Source organism: Ambystoma mexicanum, chromosome 5q (assembly GCF_040938575.1).
Source record: "Ambystoma mexicanum isolate Mex_15411 chromosome 5q, UKY_AmexF1_1, whole genome shotgun sequence".
In the NCBI taxonomy this organism is placed as follows: domain Eukaryota; kingdom Metazoa; phylum Chordata; class Amphibia; order Caudata; family Ambystomatidae; genus Ambystoma; species Ambystoma mexicanum.
Genome location: NC_090933.1, coordinates 1,315,638,554 through 1,315,660,755, shown reverse-complemented (window position 1 = coordinate 1,315,660,755; position 22,202 = coordinate 1,315,638,554). Strand labels below are relative to the sequence as shown.

At 45.9% G+C, this 22,202-nt stretch overlaps 1 protein-coding gene across 1 annotated transcript in view; it reads right to left on the bottom strand.

The window, feature by feature from the left end:
- The window catches only part of LOC138498499 (zinc finger protein 850-like), a 441,476-nt gene that overhangs the window by 160,985 nt on the left and 258,289 nt on the right, over positions 1-22,202 (bottom strand). Inside the window, exon 3 of the mRNA XM_069622262.1 lies at positions 11,250-12,943. Within this exon, the coding sequence (XP_069478363.1) occupies positions 11,250-12,537 (1,288 nt within the window). The 5' untranslated portion in view covers positions 12,538-12,943. The remainder of the gene's footprint in view (positions 1-11,249; positions 12,944-22,202) is intronic.

Sequence of the window (22,202 nt, the reverse complement as noted above, 5' to 3'; positions counted from 1 at the left end):
GTGATTCTCCCGCACTGGTCCACCCCCAGGAACTGGATCCAATAGCGATGGCTGTGGAAGACAGATACCAGGGGAATAGCAGGCGAGACACCTTCAGGTTTCTCACAGTTCGGGACATTTAAATCACTGAAGCAAGAAACGCAAGCAGGCTGCAGGCAGGAGAGAGTTGATCATCTCCGTGCAAAGTGAGGTCTGGAAGGAAGTTGGTGAAGCTAACCTGCTCAGGAACCTGAAGGGAGAAGGCTGCTAGAAGCGGATGAGACACAGCTCTTTGCTCGCCGGAATCCCATGCGAAGCAGACAAGCCCAGCATAAGCGCCAGGAAGCATGAGAACAGTGGAGAAATGGTTGTGGTTGCAAGCAGAAAGCAGCAACCCACCATCAACAGCGGACCTTAGAAGAAATGAGATGCCATCAAGAACAGGTGTGTCCATAAAGGGACAGAGAAAAATGGGGTGTATTGGCGGCCGCACCAAACTTAACTGATAGCGAAAACAAGAAAGAGAGAAAAGGAACGGTTTCTAAAACCAGAGAAAGACTGAACAGGCAGTTTTCTAAGAGGAGAGACTTTCAAGTTTGTCAATGCATGCTGCAAGAATATCATATATAAGGAATCAATTATATTACCCAAGGAGGCTAAAAAGCGGAACCATCAAAAGGTGGGAGAGTGGGCAGGAGTTCACATATGAAAAGTCGTAGCAGGAGAGCATACCAGGTATCCGAATCCGACATAAAAAGGAGACAACCAGTTTGAAGAGAACTTTTGTTGTTGACCCAAGGGAACGCCAAGAACTGTTCTTCGCACCCAGAAAAAACTATCTGACCAATCAGAATCCACCTTTTTTGCCAGGGCGAGATTCTCGCCTCACAGCCATTTTTTAACATATTTTCAATGCCCGCCGCCATCCAAAAATGGACCTAATCCATCTTCCATTTTAAGGCCGGCTGGCATTTTATTTTCTCCTTCAGGGAATGCGCTCCCTCAGAGTGCATCTCCCGTCAGGCAAAAAAAAGGCCATCCATACCCCCGTTTAACGGCCCATAGCTTGTGCCTACAAAGCTCGGGCTGGTGGGCCATAAACGCCACGTCCGCCCTAGCGGCAGGGCGTAAAAGCTATATGTGTAACCCAAAAAAGTGATGAAGAATCCAGGGAAGGGAAGAACCCTCTGGAGCAAGGATGTCCATACTTGAAATGCTTCTTTTTTTTGGGGGTTGTCCATTTTTCCTTTCTTTTGAACATTTATAAAACACTCAAGGCCACAACACATTATCCTTTTCACCTTAGAATTCACTTGTTTAGAGTGCAAGGGTCAGAATAGTACTTTGGACATAGGATGGTTTGGTTTTGGACTTCTGACACCGACAGATCATTAGTTCTGAGTTTAGGAGGGAAAACTACACTAGATCAGGGACAGCGAGGCCTTTTCCAAACTTAGTTGGTGTTAAAACAAAATTCTTCAGCAAAATCCTATCTAACATTTGTCCCAGTATCATTCCTGACCCTGCAGTTATTACAATCCTATGGAAAAGAAAGTTCATCTATCACTTTTGTCATAAGAAAAGTGACAGGTCATGCTAGCAAATGTTTATACAAAGACAAGAAATGTAGAAGGTAGGTTTAATTCACTGGATCGATTACTCAATTTTGTATCAATCCATTAATTTATGAACACATCTTAATTTCCTCAATTTTTCCTTTAATGCCATATTCCATTTAGCTGAGGGTTAAGGTATGGAAGGGAACTCTTTGTAGATTTCAACACCAGAACCTCCTTCTCTTTACCCCACCTCCTCTGTCACTAACACCTCCCACCGTGTTAACCCCTTTCCCACCCATCTACTGAACCCATTACTACTTCTTTCTCTTTATCCCCACCTCTCCAGTCACAACCAGCTGCCTCCATGTGCACGTCTGTTAGGGAGAATTCTCATTTTATGGCTAATTTCCCTTACCTATATAGTCCCCCAGCAGCTTTGCTGGATTTGAAGGGTTTGTTTTTTTCTCTTGCTAAGAGTGTGACACTTTTTCCCCACTCTTAGGCATATTTGCTATGTGTGTTCTAGGTTATGTTTTGTGTTTATTGTCTATGGGGTTTATCTCACCCCCATAGAAACCATCTTTATCCAAATTTGTTACACAGCACCCTCGGTGCAGTGACACAGGGGTGTCGTAGCGACCCCCAAACATAGATTCCATACCCTAGGACTGACTACTGTCTCCCAGGGCATGTAAAGTCTCCATTGACTTTACTAGTGAATCTTTGTGAACAAAACCAGTACAAACCATCTTACTATGGCGGTACTGGCAAGGGTTAAAAGTTTTTCCCTTATGTTCATTTTTCGAAAGGGTACCGTACAGTCCCTGTCTAAAATGTTTATGGCAGGTGGCAGTGGTTACTACCAAAAATATTCGAACGTGAATATTTACCAATGGGATTTTCCCATTGTTCGAGGCTACCACATTTACTGACAGCCTCTAACATACCGCCAGTTTATTTTTATATTAACTTTACTCCAGTAGGTTTTATTTGCCAGAACTTTGATATAAATTCTTTCTCGTGTCTTTCTCTAAACTCCTAACCCAGGTCGGGGATCCTTTGTTCGTCCTTTTGGCGGGCTTCTGCCAAGAAGCCCTCCTTTCCGCGCCACTGAGTCTGGGGTCGATCCATTGTGTGGGAGGGGGAGTAGGACCCCTGGACAGGGTTGCCTCAGCAACCCATGTCGCACTCTGTCCTGATAGGCTGGAGGGTCTCCCGCCAGGATGACCACTCCACGGTGTGAATGACAGCTAGGCTGTATGAATGGGGATCTTTTTGCATAAAAGCAGGGTCCAGAGTACTGGAAGAGCAAGACGTTGCCACTGGAACTAAGAAGCCGAAGAGGAGAGAAGCCAAAGACATCTGGAATGACTAAACCACCGGTGAAGCCCTGCTGCAGCGTCTCACTACTTTTCTCCACACGACGAGAGACGATCTTCATCTGCAAGATCCTTCTTCCCTTGAACTGGTGGGGCCAACCAGTTTGCCAATCGCCTTCCTGGACCGGCCTTGGTCGAATCGCCAGTACCCTGTACTCGGAGACCAGATAGCAAGGCACCCGTCCACCAGGACCGTGATTTAAAGGAGCGTACCTTTTATTTAGTTTGGCAGCACCGCGGCTAGTTTCATCCCTGGGTAGTGCAGTGACTCGAACATTCCTCCACGACGAGAATCTCTCTTCCTCTGCTGGATCTCCCAAACTGCAGGAACTACCAGGAACAACCGCCACCGCAGGAGCCTCTTCTTCATTTTAAGGTACTTGGTTCCGCCAGGCCGCCCTTTTTCATTGGTAGCACTAAAGGTGTTGTAAATCCTTTACTTACCTGTTGGGTTGGCCGTCCCTATCTTCTAACATTGTCTTTGACCTTCTGCACCCACCTTTTCAAATTGTTAACCAAAGACTTGACTGCAGCTACAAGAGCATTTTGCTCCTGAGCCGTTTGCCCTGTACCACTGACTCTGGCACAGGCCTATTGACTCTAGCTAAATTTGTTAGAACTTCCTTCTCTAGATTGCTTCTCAACTAGAACTGTGTTGGTGCACCTACTACGTATAATCAGCTTTTTCTTCCCATTTTTAAAACTTGTGAAGTGCCATTTTGCTCGGTTTTCATTTAAGTATTGTACATGCTAAAGTACTGCCTTGCCTAAACTTGTTCACAGATTTACGGGAAGTGTTGTTAGGACGTGTTAGAAGATATTCCTGTATAACTTGTGCTTCCCCTCCCTTGTGAGAAATTGCTAGAGTGCCATTTGTGTTTCATTTTCACTGTGCCGTTTTGCTCAGTTTTCACTCTTACTCAAACTGGTCTACAATTTAACTAGGGAGTTGTGTATACTTTTCTTGACTGATTTTAACTTGCTTTAATAACTGTGATTAATGTGTTGAACTAGAAGGGTGTAATAAATAAATATATATATATATATATATATATATATATATATATATATATATATTCTTTTTAATACAAAGTGTTGGTCAGCGTTTCCTTGTGCCATAGTATGATAGCCCTATTGTGTAAACCCTGAATACTGCTCATCTCCCTCTTGAGATAAATCCGACTGCTTAGCCACAGCTACCAACTAAATCTTTGTGGTACAGACTGATATCAAAGGGGATTTATTGCTCATACCTGTAGTCTTAATCTTCTGTAGTGCTCCCTAAGGGAACTGCACAGGATTCTGCCTAACAACGTCTTTCCCACCCCTCCTACCCCACCTCCTCTGTCTCTACCCACTCCCCATCCATGGTCATGACAGGAAAGTTTAAAAAGTGGACAATAACATGAATTCTAGCATAAAACTGGAATAGAGGTGGTCACCCCACTAATTAAAACAAATGAATCACCTCTGTTCCAGGACGCAGTCAGGAAAAAAGATTTAACACAAATGGAGTTACTAACAATGTATTTTTAATGTTAACACAGTGACATAATGGCTGAAGCTCAATATTCAATTCATCAGCATTTCATTCAGCGTTTGAATCCCGGTGGGAGACATTTACTTTAGACATGTCAGTTTATCCAAGACCAGCTGTATTTTGTAAACATTTATTCCACTATTCCTTCTTGGAATTTAGAGAACAGCTCTGATATCATTACACCCACAACTCTCATTTCAGACAGAAAGGCACCATTTCATTTCCAAATGTGCACGACTTTTATCGTCTCACACCACAGAGGGTATTTCTATTCCACCTGCTCGTTCGACTATTCACAAAATGTCACTTTTCTAAAATACATGTCCACATAATTTAACAAACACTTGACATCTTCTCTGGGCCCTTCACATCAAACCAATTTCTTATAAAATAGTGCTTTAATAGTGGGCATGCACCCTCCCTTGTGTAATTGCACCTCCACATGTTGATCCCAGGCTAGGGAACCATCTACTAATCCTAAATGTTCCAATAGAGATAGGCAATAGCGTAATACACTAGAGAGGATACTGTGGAGAAAAGAAAACTAGAGCTGTAGAACATGATACACAAAGTCGCAACACTGCAGCATTCAGCGAGGATGGCACTCCTGGTGATGAATGCATTTCTTGGAAACGGACTTCTGGAGTAATATTGTAGATTGCAGTTTTATGGCTGCCACTCTCCATGTTTTCACCGTTGCAAGACAGTCTTTGCACATGTGTTGTGCCAGTTTAGTCCAATTGCCATATGAGAATATGGACTTCTCCATTTTTAGTATACATAAGGGCTCCAGAATCTCTATGTGTTGATGTTTAAAGTAAAACTACTTTATGAAGGTGTACAAAAATAATTCCCAGTAGAATTGTTTCTAATGGATTCCTTCCTTCCACGGATTCTTAATCTATGATATTCATATCCAGATCAGGATAGAGGCGCAGAAATGCTCCCACACCCCATCTGGGGAGATTACGCAAACCCAGCGCCTCACTTCGAGACAGAAATAACAACTAACCAATCCACTAACAATTTCCCCCTCTGCATACAGCTCTCAAACACTAAACCAAACACAACCACAAACCTACAGAACAACAAACTGCACAAACTTCACTGCAACAACAAAACAAAACACACAGACTCACACAACAGTACACGACGACTACCGGCCACATACACACCAGGCCCAGCCAACGAACCCACCGGCTGATGCCGCCAACACCACATCACTGCTCTCTTGCACTTTTCCAACTTCCTCCCACTAACTGACCCTCTCTTTTTTCCCCTCTTTCAGAGCCGCCAGGGGACCACTCCGGTGGTGATAGTGTGCGGTACAAATATCCTTTAACATTAACATATTCTAGCACAGCTGTTCTCTAGAAACATTTCTGCAGTCAGGGGGTTCGGCCCAGCTCTGTGTAGAGTCCGTCCAAAGTCTCTATGCTCTATGCACCAGAAACAACATTGAGGCCAATATAAGTAGTGGAGCCACACCACATGATCTCAGTTCCTTTTTTCCATGCATTCACGCTTCAACGACACCGCACCATGATCTCCATAGGAATATGTCTCACTTCCCATCAACACTTTTATGTCGAAAAAGTATGACATTTACAACGAGATCCCCTGGGTTTGGAGCCCATGGATTCTAGAGAGGAGACACTTCCCGAGGAGTTTTATGGGAGTTGCGACATGCTGGACCTGGCAGCTAACCTGCCTGGGGCAAGCGGTCTGGACAATTCCCTGTAGTTGGACATTCTACCAGCACCAACACCAGGTAAAACTCAAGCTGCTTTTTAGTGCCCCGTGGAAAAGGTGGCCCATACCCTGGGTTCCTCTGTGCCGCCCAGGTCCAGAGTGCAATACGAACTCTGTGACATTCTGGACAATGCACCCAAGAGGCGTTGCTGCCCTTCAACGTGGTGGTAGAGGCACCAGTGTTGGGAGCGTGGGAGAAACCTACCTCTGTCGCCCCCCCCAATGGACACGGATCTAGCATGGAAGCACTGTCCTGCACCTTCTGACCCACCCACGCATTACCTGAAAGCCTGGAGGTACGGCCACTACAGCGAGCCTAAAAACCTCTACCTTTTCCCTCCCTTACACTGGACAGGTAAAACAAAAGGCTAGACGCATGGGGCAAGGGAAGTGTTCGCATCAGGCAGCCTAGTGCTGAAAGCCATGAATGCATCTTGTGCCATGGTGAAGTTCTCCTTTGGCCTCTGGTCGGCTGTAGTCGGTGCGGCATAGCATGCTCCAGAGGGCAGAGAAGCAAGGAGACTGTGGTTCTGGAGAGCCAGGTGTCCCCGACGGTGGCTCATCTGGCCACATGGGAGAACATCACAGCAGATGCATTGAGCAGGCAGACCTCGGCCTACCACAAATGGGAGCTCCGTCAAGAAGTTCTGCAGGAGATCTCTCTTTAGGGGTGTGACTCATCAAGTGGACCTCTTCGCTTCCAGTGTCAACCGGAAAGGGAGTTCCACTGCAGGGAATTTCCTCAGTAGGGAGCTATTGGGGGGGAGGAGGCACATTGACCGTCGAGTAGACTTTTGACCTCCTTTATGGAGTGCCGACCGATCCCAGTCATCCCGATGGCCCTCAGGAGATCTGTGTGGTTTTGAACAGACTGGATCCTGATCGCCGGGACTGGGCCAGAGAATGTGGTAGCCGGAGTTGCTGGACAGGTCCATCTGCCATCCCTTGCGCCAATGAGAAGACATGCTCTCCCAGTCAGAAGGGCAGGTTCTCCACTTGAACCTTAGCAGCCTTAACTTTCATGCTGGATTACTGAGGTGCTATTATAAAAAGGAGTGCTCCTTTCAACTTTGAGGCCAGCTACAAAATCCATTTATGCCTGCAGGCAGCATACATTTTCACTGGTGCCGGAGAGGGTCCTGGATCCTTTATCCTGTCCTCTGCCCCATGTGTTGGATTTTCTGCTTTCCTTGGCCCAAGCGAGCCTGCAGATTGGCACTTGGAAGGTTACCTTGCCACTATTTCTGTGTTCAAGAGGTCCCTAGAAAAGGGCTTGTTTTTCACAATCAACACTGTTATGCAGTTCTTGTGGGGTTGGTGTAACCAGTTACCTCCCTGCCAGTTTGTAGTTGCAGTGTGGGATTTGAATTTAGTTTCAACTTTTCTTATGAGCTTTCAATTTGGGCCCTTTCATTCCTGTTAGATTGCTCACCCTTAAGGGTGGTTTTCCTGATTGTCATCACGTCCGCGAGATGGGCGAGTGAGCTCCATGCTTTGTTTTACCTGCACATTTTTTTTTTCCCAAAGAGAAGGTGACTGGGAGCGAGACCCTCCATTATGCCAAAGGGGATCTCAGATTTCCGTCTCTCAGATCCCTCTTCCTGTGTTCTTCCCTCCACCTCACCCTTCCAAGGCAGAGGAAAGATTACATTGATTGGACCCAATACAGGTCCTTCATTTCTATGTCTCTCATACTCGAGAGGCTAGGAAGGATGACCAGATTTCTGTTGGCTACACTGGTGCCTATGCTGGCAGGGCACTCTGTCCAGATGGATCATTCTCTGCATCTCAGAATGCTATGATCTGGGGGTGAAGGATGTGGCCGATGGTCTCTGGGCTCAGTCTACCAGGAAGGGCCTGCCACCTTTGCCCTGCAGAGGGGGGTCCCTTGTCCTGGACATTTGCCAGGCAGCAACATGGGCATCTCTGCACACGCTCGCTAAGCATTACTGCTTGGATTCCCTTGCGGGTCAGGATGCCCATTTTGATAGGGCAGTCCTTCAGTTTTGTGGTTTAGGTGGTGTCCTTGCTTTCCTCCCTCCTCCAGATTATGTACTGCATTGGGAGTCCATCAAAGATGAGAAATCTGTGGCAGGAAGGAATCCATTAGTACAACAAATTACTTTCATCTCAGTAATGTTCCTTCTGATGGATGTTCCTGCCATGGATTCCTCATTGCACTTCCTACCTGCCCCTCTTGCGGGAAGCTAGTACACCATCAGTTCTACAGTCCCTCTGCATCAAGAGTGCTAGGAAAGAAGGGTGGAACTGAGGTCTGGGGCACAGCACCGCTACTTATACTGGCCCAGACATAATTTTGGTTCGAGGTGCGAAGAGGGTTGGACCTATACAGAGCTTGTGCAGCACCCCCTATCGGCAGAAAAGTTTCTGGCGAACAGCTGTACGAGGATATGGTTAGCATAGACGAGGAATCTATGGCAGGTATTTCCATCAGAAAAAAAAGCATTACAGAGAGGCAAGTCATTTGTTATTTTTACTCAAGTAGAAAGAAATTGCAACTTTTTAATTCACACTTCTTTATGACTAGCAATTCATGTAAAATAAAATATACATTACTTTATAGTTTGTGTACATATCAAGCAGAAATCCCTGTTAACCACCATCCACTGGTACTGCCTGGTTGGTATCACTGGGATGAACATATTCTTGAACCCGAGTGGGAGAAAGCAGGAAGGTTGGTGCCAATTTGCCCATTGCTTCCAATTTTACAGTTGGGAATTGGCAACTTTTTTGAAGGGATTGTTTGCCAAATCTTGGGGAGTAAATGTTTAATACACCACTTATCTGTAGGGTTGGCATTAAGAGTTGCCTTAATCTTTCTCTATGGCACTTATTCACCTGAAGGTTTATGGGTTCTAACAGCAGGTGGGCATTGCAGATATAGAGAGTAAAAGCCAAAAAACAAAACAAAACAAAAAGGACACCAGCTCCTCATCTAGGAATGTGGAAGGATCCAATGCAGAAAGGGATGAGTTAGACAAAGCACCTTAAACCCAATCAGAGGAGGTCACAGGAAGCCAGTGTGGATTGTAATGAAACAGTGATTTATCCACATTTCTTAATGGATGAAAAAAGCAGGTTGGCACTTTGCCCCACCTGAAGTTAGTCACACGTGTGTGTTTGTTTTATTATTTGTAATGCGCGAGCATACCCTCAGGTAATAGTGCGCAACATTTACATGAAATTGCAAAGCTTAGTTACAACAACAAAAAATATATGCATACACATAGTAAAAGTAATCTCAGGATTATATACATATATACAGATAGGCATCAGTACGTACAAGCAGTAGGCAGTACAATATGTACAGATGGCAGGCTGGAGGTGTTTGAGGCCTACCTTTTCAACCATAAAACGACCTTAGATCAGATGTTCTGCCAAGGAGCACAAGACAAAAAGCCACTGCCATAGTCAAATGGGGAAATAATTAGTGTTATAACAACTGACATCAGAGTATGATGGTTGAGAAGCATCTATGCAAGGGCTGGCTGACTTGCTGAGGTGATGCTACGCTGAGATCCTGTCAGAGGGAGCTGAGGGTGCTTGCCTTAAGCTGCCCTTTTGAGTCATGATTGGGATAGTATTGCAATGTTGTTTGCTTGACTGAATAATGTACTCCAATTTCGCTAATCATTGAACATTATGATATAAATTGAAATGTATTGCTTGATATATGGTGATTTGCCATTGTATAGGTTTGATGAGCCTATACAAGCTATTACTTTAGGTTTAAACTTTGTGCTTTGCCTTTAGAAATGCAATGCCCGTTTATACATATTGATTCAGTGATAGTGCAGGTCTATTGGGACTATGATTATCCTGAAGCAGAAAGGATAAGGCTGGACAGGACTTTGGTGTCTTTGTCAATGGAAAGGGCATTTAAACCCCAGGTGGTGTTGGTCAGGGTTTTATATGCTTGGCATGTATTTGAATGTCATTGACTAAAGACGTGATGCAAATTGATTTGATTAGAGAAGATGAGAGTTCTTATCAGACAAACAAATGTGTTTGAATTCTACGTGAACGTGGGAAGTTGGAATATTGTATTATTCTAGAGGGAAAGTATGAGGGGATTTGTATATGCGTAAACAAATACTTCCTATTTACATTCTTGGCTCTAAGAGGTGGTTCAGTGAAATGCTAATTGATAACACAGTTATGTAATGCATATTATGCTTCTCTCCCTGAAGCCTTTCTGTTTTGTGAAAACCTTCTCTATCCCTATATATGTGCATGAGATGCAACAGGAACTGCCGCAGATGTGTTGCAGAACCTGGGAGTACGTTGTAAGGGTTGTACGTTGATAGAGCTGCGCAATGGAGTTGGGAAGGGAAATACACTCTGAGCCCCTCTGAATTCACTTTTAGAATCTATGTAGCATGAGCATAATATCAGTACTGAAAAAGACAAGATGCCCTCTGGGTTCCATTTCAGTAGATGGGAGCTTCCCTGTTGCATGAGGAGGGCGCTAGACCTTAGCTAAGCCGAGAGATGGGGGGAGACCTCCCCTTAAGGTCAGAGCCCTTTCTAGCTGCCAGGGTCCCAATCGACACCTCATATATCCTATGAGAGTCTATAGTTATTGATTCAACCACTGACTCTTTAAGCTTTTCCAAAACGTTGGTGCCCATAAATTTGCATGAGGTCCTTAGGCAAAGTGTTTCATAGGATGGTTACCTTAATACAGAAGGTACAGTCTCCCTTCTGAATATTCCAGAAGGGATCATTTCAAACAGCAGTGATTCAACAATCATAATCAGCCATCATTCGTGTGCCAAAGGAAACCAAGAACCACTGTGGAGGCAGGTTCTTAACAGCATTAGTCACCCATGCCAAATTCGGTAGCATTGTAGAAGCACCTCATATCAGAAGCACCTTCAATTGTAGAAGACATTTCACCACCTCCATGTCCTGTCTCATGGCAGATAAGAACATCCTGTGTACTGCAGTATTCACCACATTCACTATGCTGAAATAGACCCAGACATGCATGTTTTGTCTGGTGCCTAATAAGGTGACTTTTCCGAGTGAAGCATTTTCCACATTCAGTGCACCAATAAGGTTTCCCTCCCGTATGTGTTCTCTGGTGGTCAACAAGATTTGCCCTATACGAAAACTTTTTCCCACATTCAATGCACTCATAAGGTTTCTCACCTGTATGTGTACTCTGGTGTTTAATAAGAAGTCCCTTCCGGGCAAACCGATTCCCACATTCAGTGCACCCATAAGGTTTCTCACCTGTATGTGTTCTCTGGTGAATAGTAAGACATCCCTTCTGAGCAAACCCTTTCCCACATTCAATGCACCCATAAGGTTTCTCACCTGTATGTGTTCTCTGATGGATAGTAAGACACCCCTTTGTAACAAACCCATTCCCACATTCAGTGCACTCATAAGGTTTCTCACCTGTATGTGTTCTCTGATGGATAGTAAGACACCCCTTCGTAACAAACCCTTTCCCACATTCAATGCACTCATAAGGTTTCTCACCTGTATGTGTTCTCTGGTGTTTAATAAGATGTCCCTTCCAGGCAAACCCTTTCCCACATTCAATGCACCCATAAGGTTTCTCACCTGTATGTGTTCTCTGGTGGCTAGTAAGGCCTTTCTTTGTAGCAAACCCATTCCCACATTCAGTGCACTCATAAGGTTTCTCACCTGTATGTGTTCTCTGGTGGCTAGTAAGGCCTCTCTTTGAAGCAAACCCATTCCCACATTCAGCGCACCTATACGGTTTCTCACCTGTATGTGTTCTCTGGTGACTAATAAGCTGCTGCTTCTGAACAAACCCTTTCCCACATTCAGTGCACACATAAGGTTTCTCCCCCGTATGTGTTCTCTGGTGGCTAGTAAGCTCTCCTTTTGTAGCAAACCCTTTCCTGCATTCACTGCACTCATAAGACATCTCACCTGTATGTTTTCTCTGGTGGCTAGTAAGCTCTCCCTTTATAACAAACCCTTTCCCACATTCAGTGCACTCATAAGGTTTCTCACCTGTATGTTTTCGCTGGTGGTGGATAGTAAGCACTCGCTTTGTAGCAAACCCTTTTCCACATTCAGTGCACTCATAAGGTTTCCCACCTGTATGTTTTCGCTGGTGGTGGATAGTAAGCACTCGCTTTGTAGCAAACCCTTTTCCCCATTCAGTGCACTCATAAGGTTTGTCACCTTTATTCATTTGGTGTTGGCTGTTAAGTGTATCATGCAAATGGACGCCATTATCTAATTCAGTATACTGATAAGATTTTTTACCTATGTCCTCATGCGGGCAATAAGTATTTTCTTCAAATGGCAATTGTTCCCACATTTTGTGCACTTGCAAAGTGTCTTGCCAGTTTAGTTTGTCAGGTGCCTTGATTAAAGCAGAGCCTTTTCAATTAACCTTTTCCCAAATTCAGAGCACAAATGAGAAATGCTTTTCTTACTGCACATAACACATTGTCATGGTCGTGCTAGATATCCCTCTCCCCCAGGATTTACAGCATCAACACACTTGGTTACTGGCTGCTACCACAAAGAGGTTGCATGGACGGAATCCATCATGAATTAACAGGCTTCGCAATCCCAGTTCCTGAATACTCTGAAAAGGCAACTGGACTCCAAACGTGCACTCTTCTAACATGCTTCGAAATTGCATATTCTAACAATGAAGCTTTTCACTGCGATAGTCCAGAGAATCTAAATCACTGTTGCATTTCTGGGGCATCAGTCACCTATTAAGATAAAAGGAGACACACATTATTAGTTTCAACATGTTCACAATCGCAGGCATCACATGTAACAAGAAGACTGTTCTCAGTAGCAGTGATGTTAACTCCTCATGTAGTAACTTATTTGACTTTTAAGTGCCATCTATTGGGGAAAGGCGCCTTAATAGGTGGCAGAGAAGTGGTGCTCCAATGGGAACATTTAGTGGAACAGAGGTAACATGCAGCAGGAATAATGGGATTAGTGTTTATTTAGAAATGTTTTGCATCCACAACGCTAGGGACAAAACACACGCAGGCTAGGTGAACAAACATCTTAAATGCACATCAACAGGAACATGTATATGTTCTAACAATATATCTATTCTGAAATTGCTACATTAGCACACGGAAGATCCCAATTTCCAGACACAAATGATAAAGGCAGGAGTTTGCCACCAATCGGACGCCTGCTTGACCAGTCCATTGTGTAATCACTGATGACTTGTGTATTGGCCCAAACATGAATGATATAACCAACAGCACCATCGAGGAAACCAGGACAGAGCTGTGATTTAAAAGTGAAAGCGCCAATCTCTTCCCATGGTGAGAATGGCACAGGCCATGCTGCCACTACATTAAAACATTGACTTTAAACCTAGATAAACTTATTTTTCTGGAGATGAGGGATGGTTTGGAGTTTGTATCAGAGACCAAAAGAATAAACTGTATGAAAGACTCCACAATATCATCCCATTTGTCTTCCTAATTGTTCACATAAATGGCCCATTGCTGGGTACTAAATTTAATTGGCCAGAAGGATCCCACTTCTATTTCCCTGTTCAAAATACCAGTGTAGTTTTCAGGAGGTGGTACACAAACTGTTTTACTGTTAAGGAACGGGTGTAGATGGGTCTGTTACTTACCAAGCTCCCATAACAAGACCCCTTTTTGTGGATTCTGGTCCTTGCACCTTAGGTTGAATCTCAACATGCCCCTGTACCCTCTGTGATGTGACCAAGAACTGCTTTCATCACATCCCTAGGAACCAATGGAGATGTTGCCCAATCACTGCCAATATCCACAAATGGATGCCACCATTTAGTGATTCCACACATGATTCCCAATGATCTACTGTGGAGATTCTACTCGCCCTACTCCAGGGGAATCCGCTCAGCATAATCCTGCAGATCCATGATATGAAAGGGTGAGAATTTCATTGCCAGCATCTCTTGCAACCCATATCGCAGCAACCCTGGAAAAAGATGCATTTACATGTGAATAGTATGCATAGTACCCCCCTAACCCCCACAATGGGCAAGACATCAACTGTCCACCTGTTTGTAAGTCCTACATTTATTGTGTGGGTAGCTGTCACAACAATATATGCAAGAACCTTTGAGCGGTCCAGTATGGGGGACAAACACCAGTTAGAGGTGACACAATGAACTAATTTTTTAGGCATGTTCCGAGTGGATAATCCTTAGAAGACAAGATCCCCCCTCATCTGTTCTCAGGTGCGTCGTCTGTGCAGCCACCACCTTAGGCTGTGTGAGCTTAACAACGCTCCAAAAGCGACAACTCTTATTTAGGATGTCAAGGCCCACAATATTTAGCAATCATGGTCTAACCATATCCTTGTGTGGCACATATCAATCTAGAGTCGCCTTTGAATCCAATGTCCATGCTCCCCGAAAGTTGATCCATTTATTTTGCTACAATAAGCGAATGCAATAAAACGTAGAATATCCCGCCGTACCTCAAATCCCGCAATCCTAGTCTCTACATCCGTGCTTCTGAACTCGCTGAGTTGAAACTAATCAAAAACTCCATCATTGAGGTTCTTTACTAAGACGCAGAATGAGCCAGAGTCCTGCCCTTGACCAGTACCCCTCCCGACATAGCAAAGTCCATCGATGCATTCACAAGACATATCTTTATCATCTTCCTCTACCAAAAATGTAATGCACATGTTTTCCCAGATCCTTGCATTGTTTCACACGTTGGTGAACTGATTTCAGCTTGGCGGTCAGGAACCTACAGCTGAACACTACCACAAGTTGGCAATGTAATTCTAGCAGGAGTAAAGGCTGTGCATGGCCCAGGCCCTCTGCCTCCCTGCATCATTAATATCACATCAGCCTGCCATGATCGTGTGAATGACTTTGCCAGTGCTTGGTCTATTAAACCACACCTTGCTGCTGCCTTCAGCCATGCCCGTCTCTCTGTACTCTAGTACCTGGCTATCATCCTCAATGCTTCCCTTTCCCAGGAGGTCTGCCCGACTGACCATCGCACCATGGTAGGGCTGAACCTGCAGGAGGCCCAAGCAACTGATTGGTGGGAGGACTCTGGGAAGCCTAGATATGGATTGCTCCTTAGTTCTCTCCTTTGCCTTGAAGGTGATGTATTGTGCTGTTGCCTTCCACACGCCCTCCTCCTATGCATGGGGTATGCGTGAGGAACGAGGCATACTCCTCTCATGTCCACTTGCCTTTCTGACATTCATCTGCAGGGTAGTGTTGGAAGATGTGGGAGTCTGTGCAGACTCACACGAGATGCCATTTTGGCAAGCATATAGTCTAAGAGACAGTGTATATGCAGAACCGATCATAGTATACAATAAGTGGCGAGAACTAACGTTAACTAAAAAACGATAATCAAATCTTATTAATGTTGTCTCAAATGTATGTATTCTTATGAAAATTATTTGGACCCCATATGCAAAACCTTCTCCGTTGGCTCTGTTAAGCCCAAATTGTCTGGTTATTGCATACAATTTATTACTGTTGTGTGTTTACGTTAGAAGCATGCAAGATAACTAATACAAATATTTCCTATAACCTAAAAACCCACATTACCTCAGTGTTTTGTCTAAATCATCCCTGCTAATTGATACGCACTAGAAAAGGTAAACTCAGAACAAAGATAATGAAGTACCTCAACGCCACAGGTCCAACCACTTGTAAAACACAGTCAAGATGTAAATCTGTAAAACGACCATAACCAAGTATAGACAGTATATTATGTTGGCCATAAACCAATCGCATCACATAACCAATGCTGCAACCACAGATTCGTCAGCATAACCATAGGGCGTCCATCTTGTGTAAACTCGTGTAACATTTGCCATTTTGCCTACACCTACATTTTCACTGAAACGATTCAAAATGACCCTTCTTTAATAGAGCAGGCCCAAAAGCCTCCCTTAATCCATCATTCTGGGATGAGCTAGATCATCCCTAACTTTCCCAAAAAAAAAACAAGACACACACTTAAGGCTAATCAAATAATGCCTAATATGTCAGCACACCTGATTACAAAAATACATATTTTATTTAGAACAAAACAATGTAAAAATACAAAATCTCATCAATATCCTTCAAATACCAGGGGTGCCTATGTGTGCATCATCATCATCATCATCATCATCATCATCGTGCCAACTGTTCACCATAATGGACTTCAGTGTAAATCAATGGACACATTTGAGGAGACTCATGAGATCATTATATTCAATGTAACATTGAAATATAATCGGCTGCCTGTCGACATGATGTGTTTCGGTCCACTTCGAGCTTAGTGTCTTATGGCTCTGGCTAGTAGGGGAACCATCATCAGGACAAAAACAAGCACTGGCAAAGCCAATAGTTTTGGCTTTTGTGTGGACAAGGGCTCAGCATTTACGAAGCCCTTCCATAAAACTAGTACCAAGCCATAAGATGGTAACACTGGAAAATGGTGCGAGTACCTGGCCATACCATGTCAGTGTGTGCCAAATGTCTATCCTATACACAAGCCAAAAGTGTTGGCTTTGCCAGTGTTTTTTTTTTAACAGTACGTCAATGCAAGGAACAGATGTGAGAAGACGTATTGCTTATGAATCAAGCAGCTGAAGACACACTAGGTGATGATATCTTTATTACACCAAAGGTTCCTTTGCAGCTGCAACTTAGCCATTCTCAGAATAAAATAACACTGGCAAGCACTATATACAGCACAAAGTTTGATGTTGCTGCTAGACACAGCCATCTCAAATAGGTTTCAGAAGGATGTGTTTTGGAAGGGTAGGTAGTGAGTGGGAATGGCCATAGAGATTGGCCTGGCAATAGGCAGTCAATTGGGTCGGTAACATGCCAAACAGCACAGACAAGCTGTGTGTCCCTCTATTCCATCTGATCTCCGTCTTATTGATATTCTAAAGGCAAAACATTTGACCTATAGCAGCAGCCAATTCCCAAAACTAAGAAGGGGTGTACAGATAACATGCAATCATCTGGTCTCCCTCCTTTAGCAATAAAGGGAAATAAGATGGTCGGTTTTCACTTCATGATTATTCAATATAGGTAAAGAAAGAGAAATGATATATTTTTCTTAAGAGGAGAGAGCTAGTCAATAATTAAAGTGGTATCCATAGTTTGCTAATGAGGTGCTAAACCTTTAAGGTTTGGTTCAGTTGTACAACTATTGAATTGTCAAAGATGATTGTTGCACGAGACGTGACGGAGGCGTGCTATAAAAGGGCAGGGTGACATTCTTGGTGTGTCAACCGCATAGGGAAAAGTACAGAAAAGGCAACAGCTTTTGCTTTTGGGTAGTACAATTCTTTTTCCAGGTATTGGTATCAAATGGAAAGTTAAAGACATCAGGCGTCCATGCAAATGGAAGGCACTCATATCATTATCAGGTATTGCTATTATGTGCGAGGTACTCACAATTTGGCATGCGTTTTCTCGCTGGCGCCTTGAAACTCATTACCACGTTTGGACGCCTCTCACTCTTTACCTAGTCATGGTCACCAGTGCTGAGAGGCGGGGCATGATACGAGAATGGGATGGCCCTGAGGGGTCAGGAATAAGCAATTATTTGTTTCTCGCGAGAACTCAAAAACTCACGTGAAGATGGCAACAGCAGGCTGGAGAGCGCTGGTACCCACGTGCCACAAGTTGGCATGTGGGCCACCAGAGTCCAAAGTGCCCTGGAGCAGAGGGCCCCCTTGGTGGGCGGCCTTCTACTGGGCACTGGCATGACCTGGTACAGCTTAGGGGGAGCTTTGATCAGGGAGAGTCTTGGGGACATAACTACAGTGTGGGCACAGGTAAGCACTGACAGCGCTACAAGATACTGCCTCACAGCACTGCTCTATACCCTCACAGAACATCACCATTAATTATAATAGAACAGCACAGTACCGTGCCCTGTTAACAAGCTGTGTCCATTGCATAACAGATCACTGCTGCATTAAATAGTGGTGGGAGCGTCCACTCACCATTGGCAGTAACAGTAATTCCGTCCAGCGGAAGTATTGCCGAAACCGAGTCCATGGCAGTAATTCGGCCCATATTTGGTGTAATTACCATTACTGCCAGAACGGGAAGCACAGCGGTGGCCATTTTGAAAAACTAGATCCGCTCCGAATTCACCAGTTCCTGTAGCCATTTAGACCAGCAGGAGAGAGAAACCATGTCCAAGGGGAAGGTGCCTGATCAGAGGCTGAGAAAGCAAACATTTTAAAAGGTGGCGCTGCAGGTCCTTGCTGACAAGGTGATGGCCCCTTAAAACCATCAGTGCAATGGAATGCAGCCATCTGGTTAGGCATCTGCAACAATGTCACAGCCGAGTGCACAGTCCTACAGGACACTGAGGACTGCAGGAAGCAGTAGAATGACCTAAAGGGCAGCGTCAACAGCCTCCTGTCCAAACACCAGCAGTAATCATTAGACACCGGAGGCAGCACCATGGATCCCCTTGACCTGACCCTCGTGCGAGAAGGCCAGCTCCATCCTGCACATTGAGTGGATCAAGGGAGTGCCAAACCCTACAGCCAGCAGCCAAGTTAAATCTGATGAGTTTGAATGCATCCCACCAACCCTTCCCCTCACAACACACTGGCCAAACGACCATAACAAGCACGCGGCTCTCAGCATAGATGGGCCTGATGGACAGTTAAAGTTGTCACCACATGGCAATGCTCCCAAAGGAACCACCATCCAATGCGTTTTCAAGCAGACCTGGGTTCAGGCATGGGCGATCTGGGCAGTCGCATGGTGCACCACATCAGCACCAAACACGACAGATTGGCATGGTCTCACAAGGCACCACTTGCTGGTGTGGTGAAGGCATCAAATTGCAATGGAAAGCACCCACAACCCATGCTGGAGCGGGGAGTTGATTGCAACTGAGCACCGCTGCCATACCTGCATGGGGGTAGCCTTCTGATATTACAGTGGTGCTCAGTTGAAATCATTAACTTCCTGCTCCAGCATTGGTGCTAGGTGCTTTACACTGGAATACGGCACTCAAGCTACACCAGGACGACTCTGCAAGGCTGCCCTATGCAGTTGTGGCACAGCAACCACAAATTGTGCCAAGACCACGTGCCTCCCTTGGTGGTGGTACCAATGAACAGCAGCATGAATGTGCATGGGAGTACTTGCAATTATATGCATCACCCATGTGCTCTGAGAAAGCACAAGTGCCAAAGTGGACCTTACCACCACCCCTCGCCCCCACCGAGCACACCCATACATACAGACCACCTTGGCAGCACAGAGGCAAACAGCACATGCCAATGAGGTGTACAGCCTCAGCAGACACTAGCACCACCTTGCTGTGGCCATATGCATTGGCCTGCAATCAACCATACCATTCAAACCACATGCCCCCACCATGTAGCGGATGTGTAAGTACGCAAAATGACTAACATGTCATTGTTCACCCAACAGGTTCACAGGTGACGGAGGAGGAGGAAGATGCATGCTCATCTACATCCCATGGACAGGCGTCCAGGGCAACGCCAAAAGCCGCCACCCCTGTACTGCCATTCGGTGGGAAGGGAATTGGCAGAATTGTGACAGCAAGGCCCAGCCAAGCCGCACATGCCAGCGCAGACACAGCACCAGAGAGCAGCGATCATGACACAGCTGAAGGTATGGCTCCTGCAACCACCTGCCCCCAATCCCACAACAACAGCCAGCCACTGCAGTCATGACAGGGGAGCCAGAGAACGGCAGTCACACAGAAGTCACTGTACACGCACCCAAGCACCTGGCCCACGATACCCCTCGTCACCAGAGTGTGGCACCCAGCTGCAGGGTGACTGTGGCCAAGTAACAGCAATGGCAGGTTGTACGGCTCAAGCTGCATCCGCCCCAGCACTCCCCATAGCCCTCAACCCATGCATTTCAGGTTGCCATATGGAGGAGGCTGGACGCAATGAGCAACACCAGGTGCGCTTGGAGGCCCATGCAGACACACAGGTCCAACACCTTCAGGCCATCCGTGTCTGTGTTCAGGGCACCACACGGAGGATAGCAAGTGCCAGGGACCGGGACAGATGACAGTTACCTGTAACATCTGCCACCCTGACTGTCATCACTCAGAGGGTGAGGGAGATGACAGAGCACCTCGGCTTTTGTAGAGGAAATGCCGGGCAGGCCATTTCTCCCACACTCTGGCCACCATCCATCGGACCCCCTCACCTCACCTCACCTCGTGTAATCTTCGACTCCTCCCTTTCCATCTCAGACTTTGCTAAGAAGGCTCACTTTCAACTGCACATTCTCAGAGGCATTCTCCCTTTCCTCACCTTCCCCCAGAAACTCAATGTCTCCAGAGCTCTGGTTCCTTCCTGGCTGGACTACTTTAACAGCCTCTTTCTCAATCTGCGCCCTCCACCCCCTTCAACTAAACCAGAATTGGACTGCAAGATTGATCCTTGGCCAACATCTCTACAGCCCTAAAATCTCCACTGGCTCTCGGTTGCTTCAAGGATCAAATGCAAGCCTCTCTGCATCACCCACAAGGTTTTCTGGGGCCTGGGACCCCACTAGGGGGTAGAGCTCTCCTCCACAGGTGCCTCACACTCATGCATGAGCCATATCTCCTTAAGTTCCAGAAGCTTCTCAGATCCTGCTGTTCTTCTTCCCTCCCTCTCCCACTCCCCTGCCACAGTGACTCAAGACCTTACCTTTTCTCCTCTTCCCAGCCAATTTTACCCAGCTGCCCTGGTTGGCAGCCTGATTCCTTCAGAGTCATACAGGGTACCAGCCCTCCGCCACCCACCCCCGTCCAGTCTACCCCTGCACTTGGTATCCCTTGACCTGACTAACCCCTCCCTCTGCACTCACGGGGTCACTCTGCCTGCACATGACTGGATGGCCCAGAGCCATTCCCGCCCTCTCCATTGCACTTAGCTTTTTTCCCCCTTCCCCTACCCCTTCTCTTACTGGGCCCTGGCCTCCTAAATGGCCCAACTGCCCTGTTCCAGCACTTCACACCTCCTCCTGCACTTCTGGTTACTGAACGTGCACGATCTCAGGGCCCGATTCATAGAATTGGGCGCAGGAAAGGCACAAGCACTGTGAAGGAGTGCGTGCCAGCCTCGGCACACAGAAATCTTTGCGCAGCACGCGTATTCATGGAATCCCAGAGTCATCAGTAGCCTTGGCGCAAGTAACAACAACCTGCATGAGTAACGCTCCCATGCACAGTAAAAAGAAAGTGAAATGCCTAACACGGTGCAAGCCTCCACCCTATCCCTGGCCCAGCACACAGTCCCCACACCCCCAGCAAAATCACACTTAAACACCCCACGATCCCCGTCCGCACCCCAGCGTAATCATGCAAAAACAGCTCGCAATGCCCATCCGCAACCAGCGTAATTGCGTGAAAACACCAGACGATCCGCAATTGGCTCAAATTGAATGGAAACAAGACGGAGGTCTTGGTGGTGGGGTGCCCTCCTGTTCCCTCACTTTCTATTTCTTCTCTTGGTCCCTCCCCACCCGGGAAGGAGAAAAACATGGGTGTAATACTGTCAGCCTCTATCTATGGATAGCCAAGTTACAGCCGTTTGTCAAGCAGGACACTTTCAGTTGAAAGTACTGAAGAAGGTGCTCCCTATGATCTCTGCACCTCTTCATCCGGCGGTGGTAGCAGCTCTTGTACTATCCCGGCTGGACTATTGCAACTCTCTTTATCTGGCCCAACTGAAGGGGCTCATTCAACGACTGCAACGCCTGCAAAACCTGGCAGCCCAGGTGGCAACCGGCACCCCTTATGGAGCTCACATATCTCCGGTATTACGATCCGTTCATTGGCTGCCTGTGACACAACATATCAGGTTTAAGGCTTCATGTATAGTCCCCTAGGCTCTGCATGATCGGGGTGCCGAGTTCCTTTGGGCTAAGTTTGCACGCAATCATCCTAACCATTGGTTGCGCTCCGCATCTGCTGATTTGCTGATCGTGCCTTCTTACCAATGCATGCGGATTGGAGGTCGGGC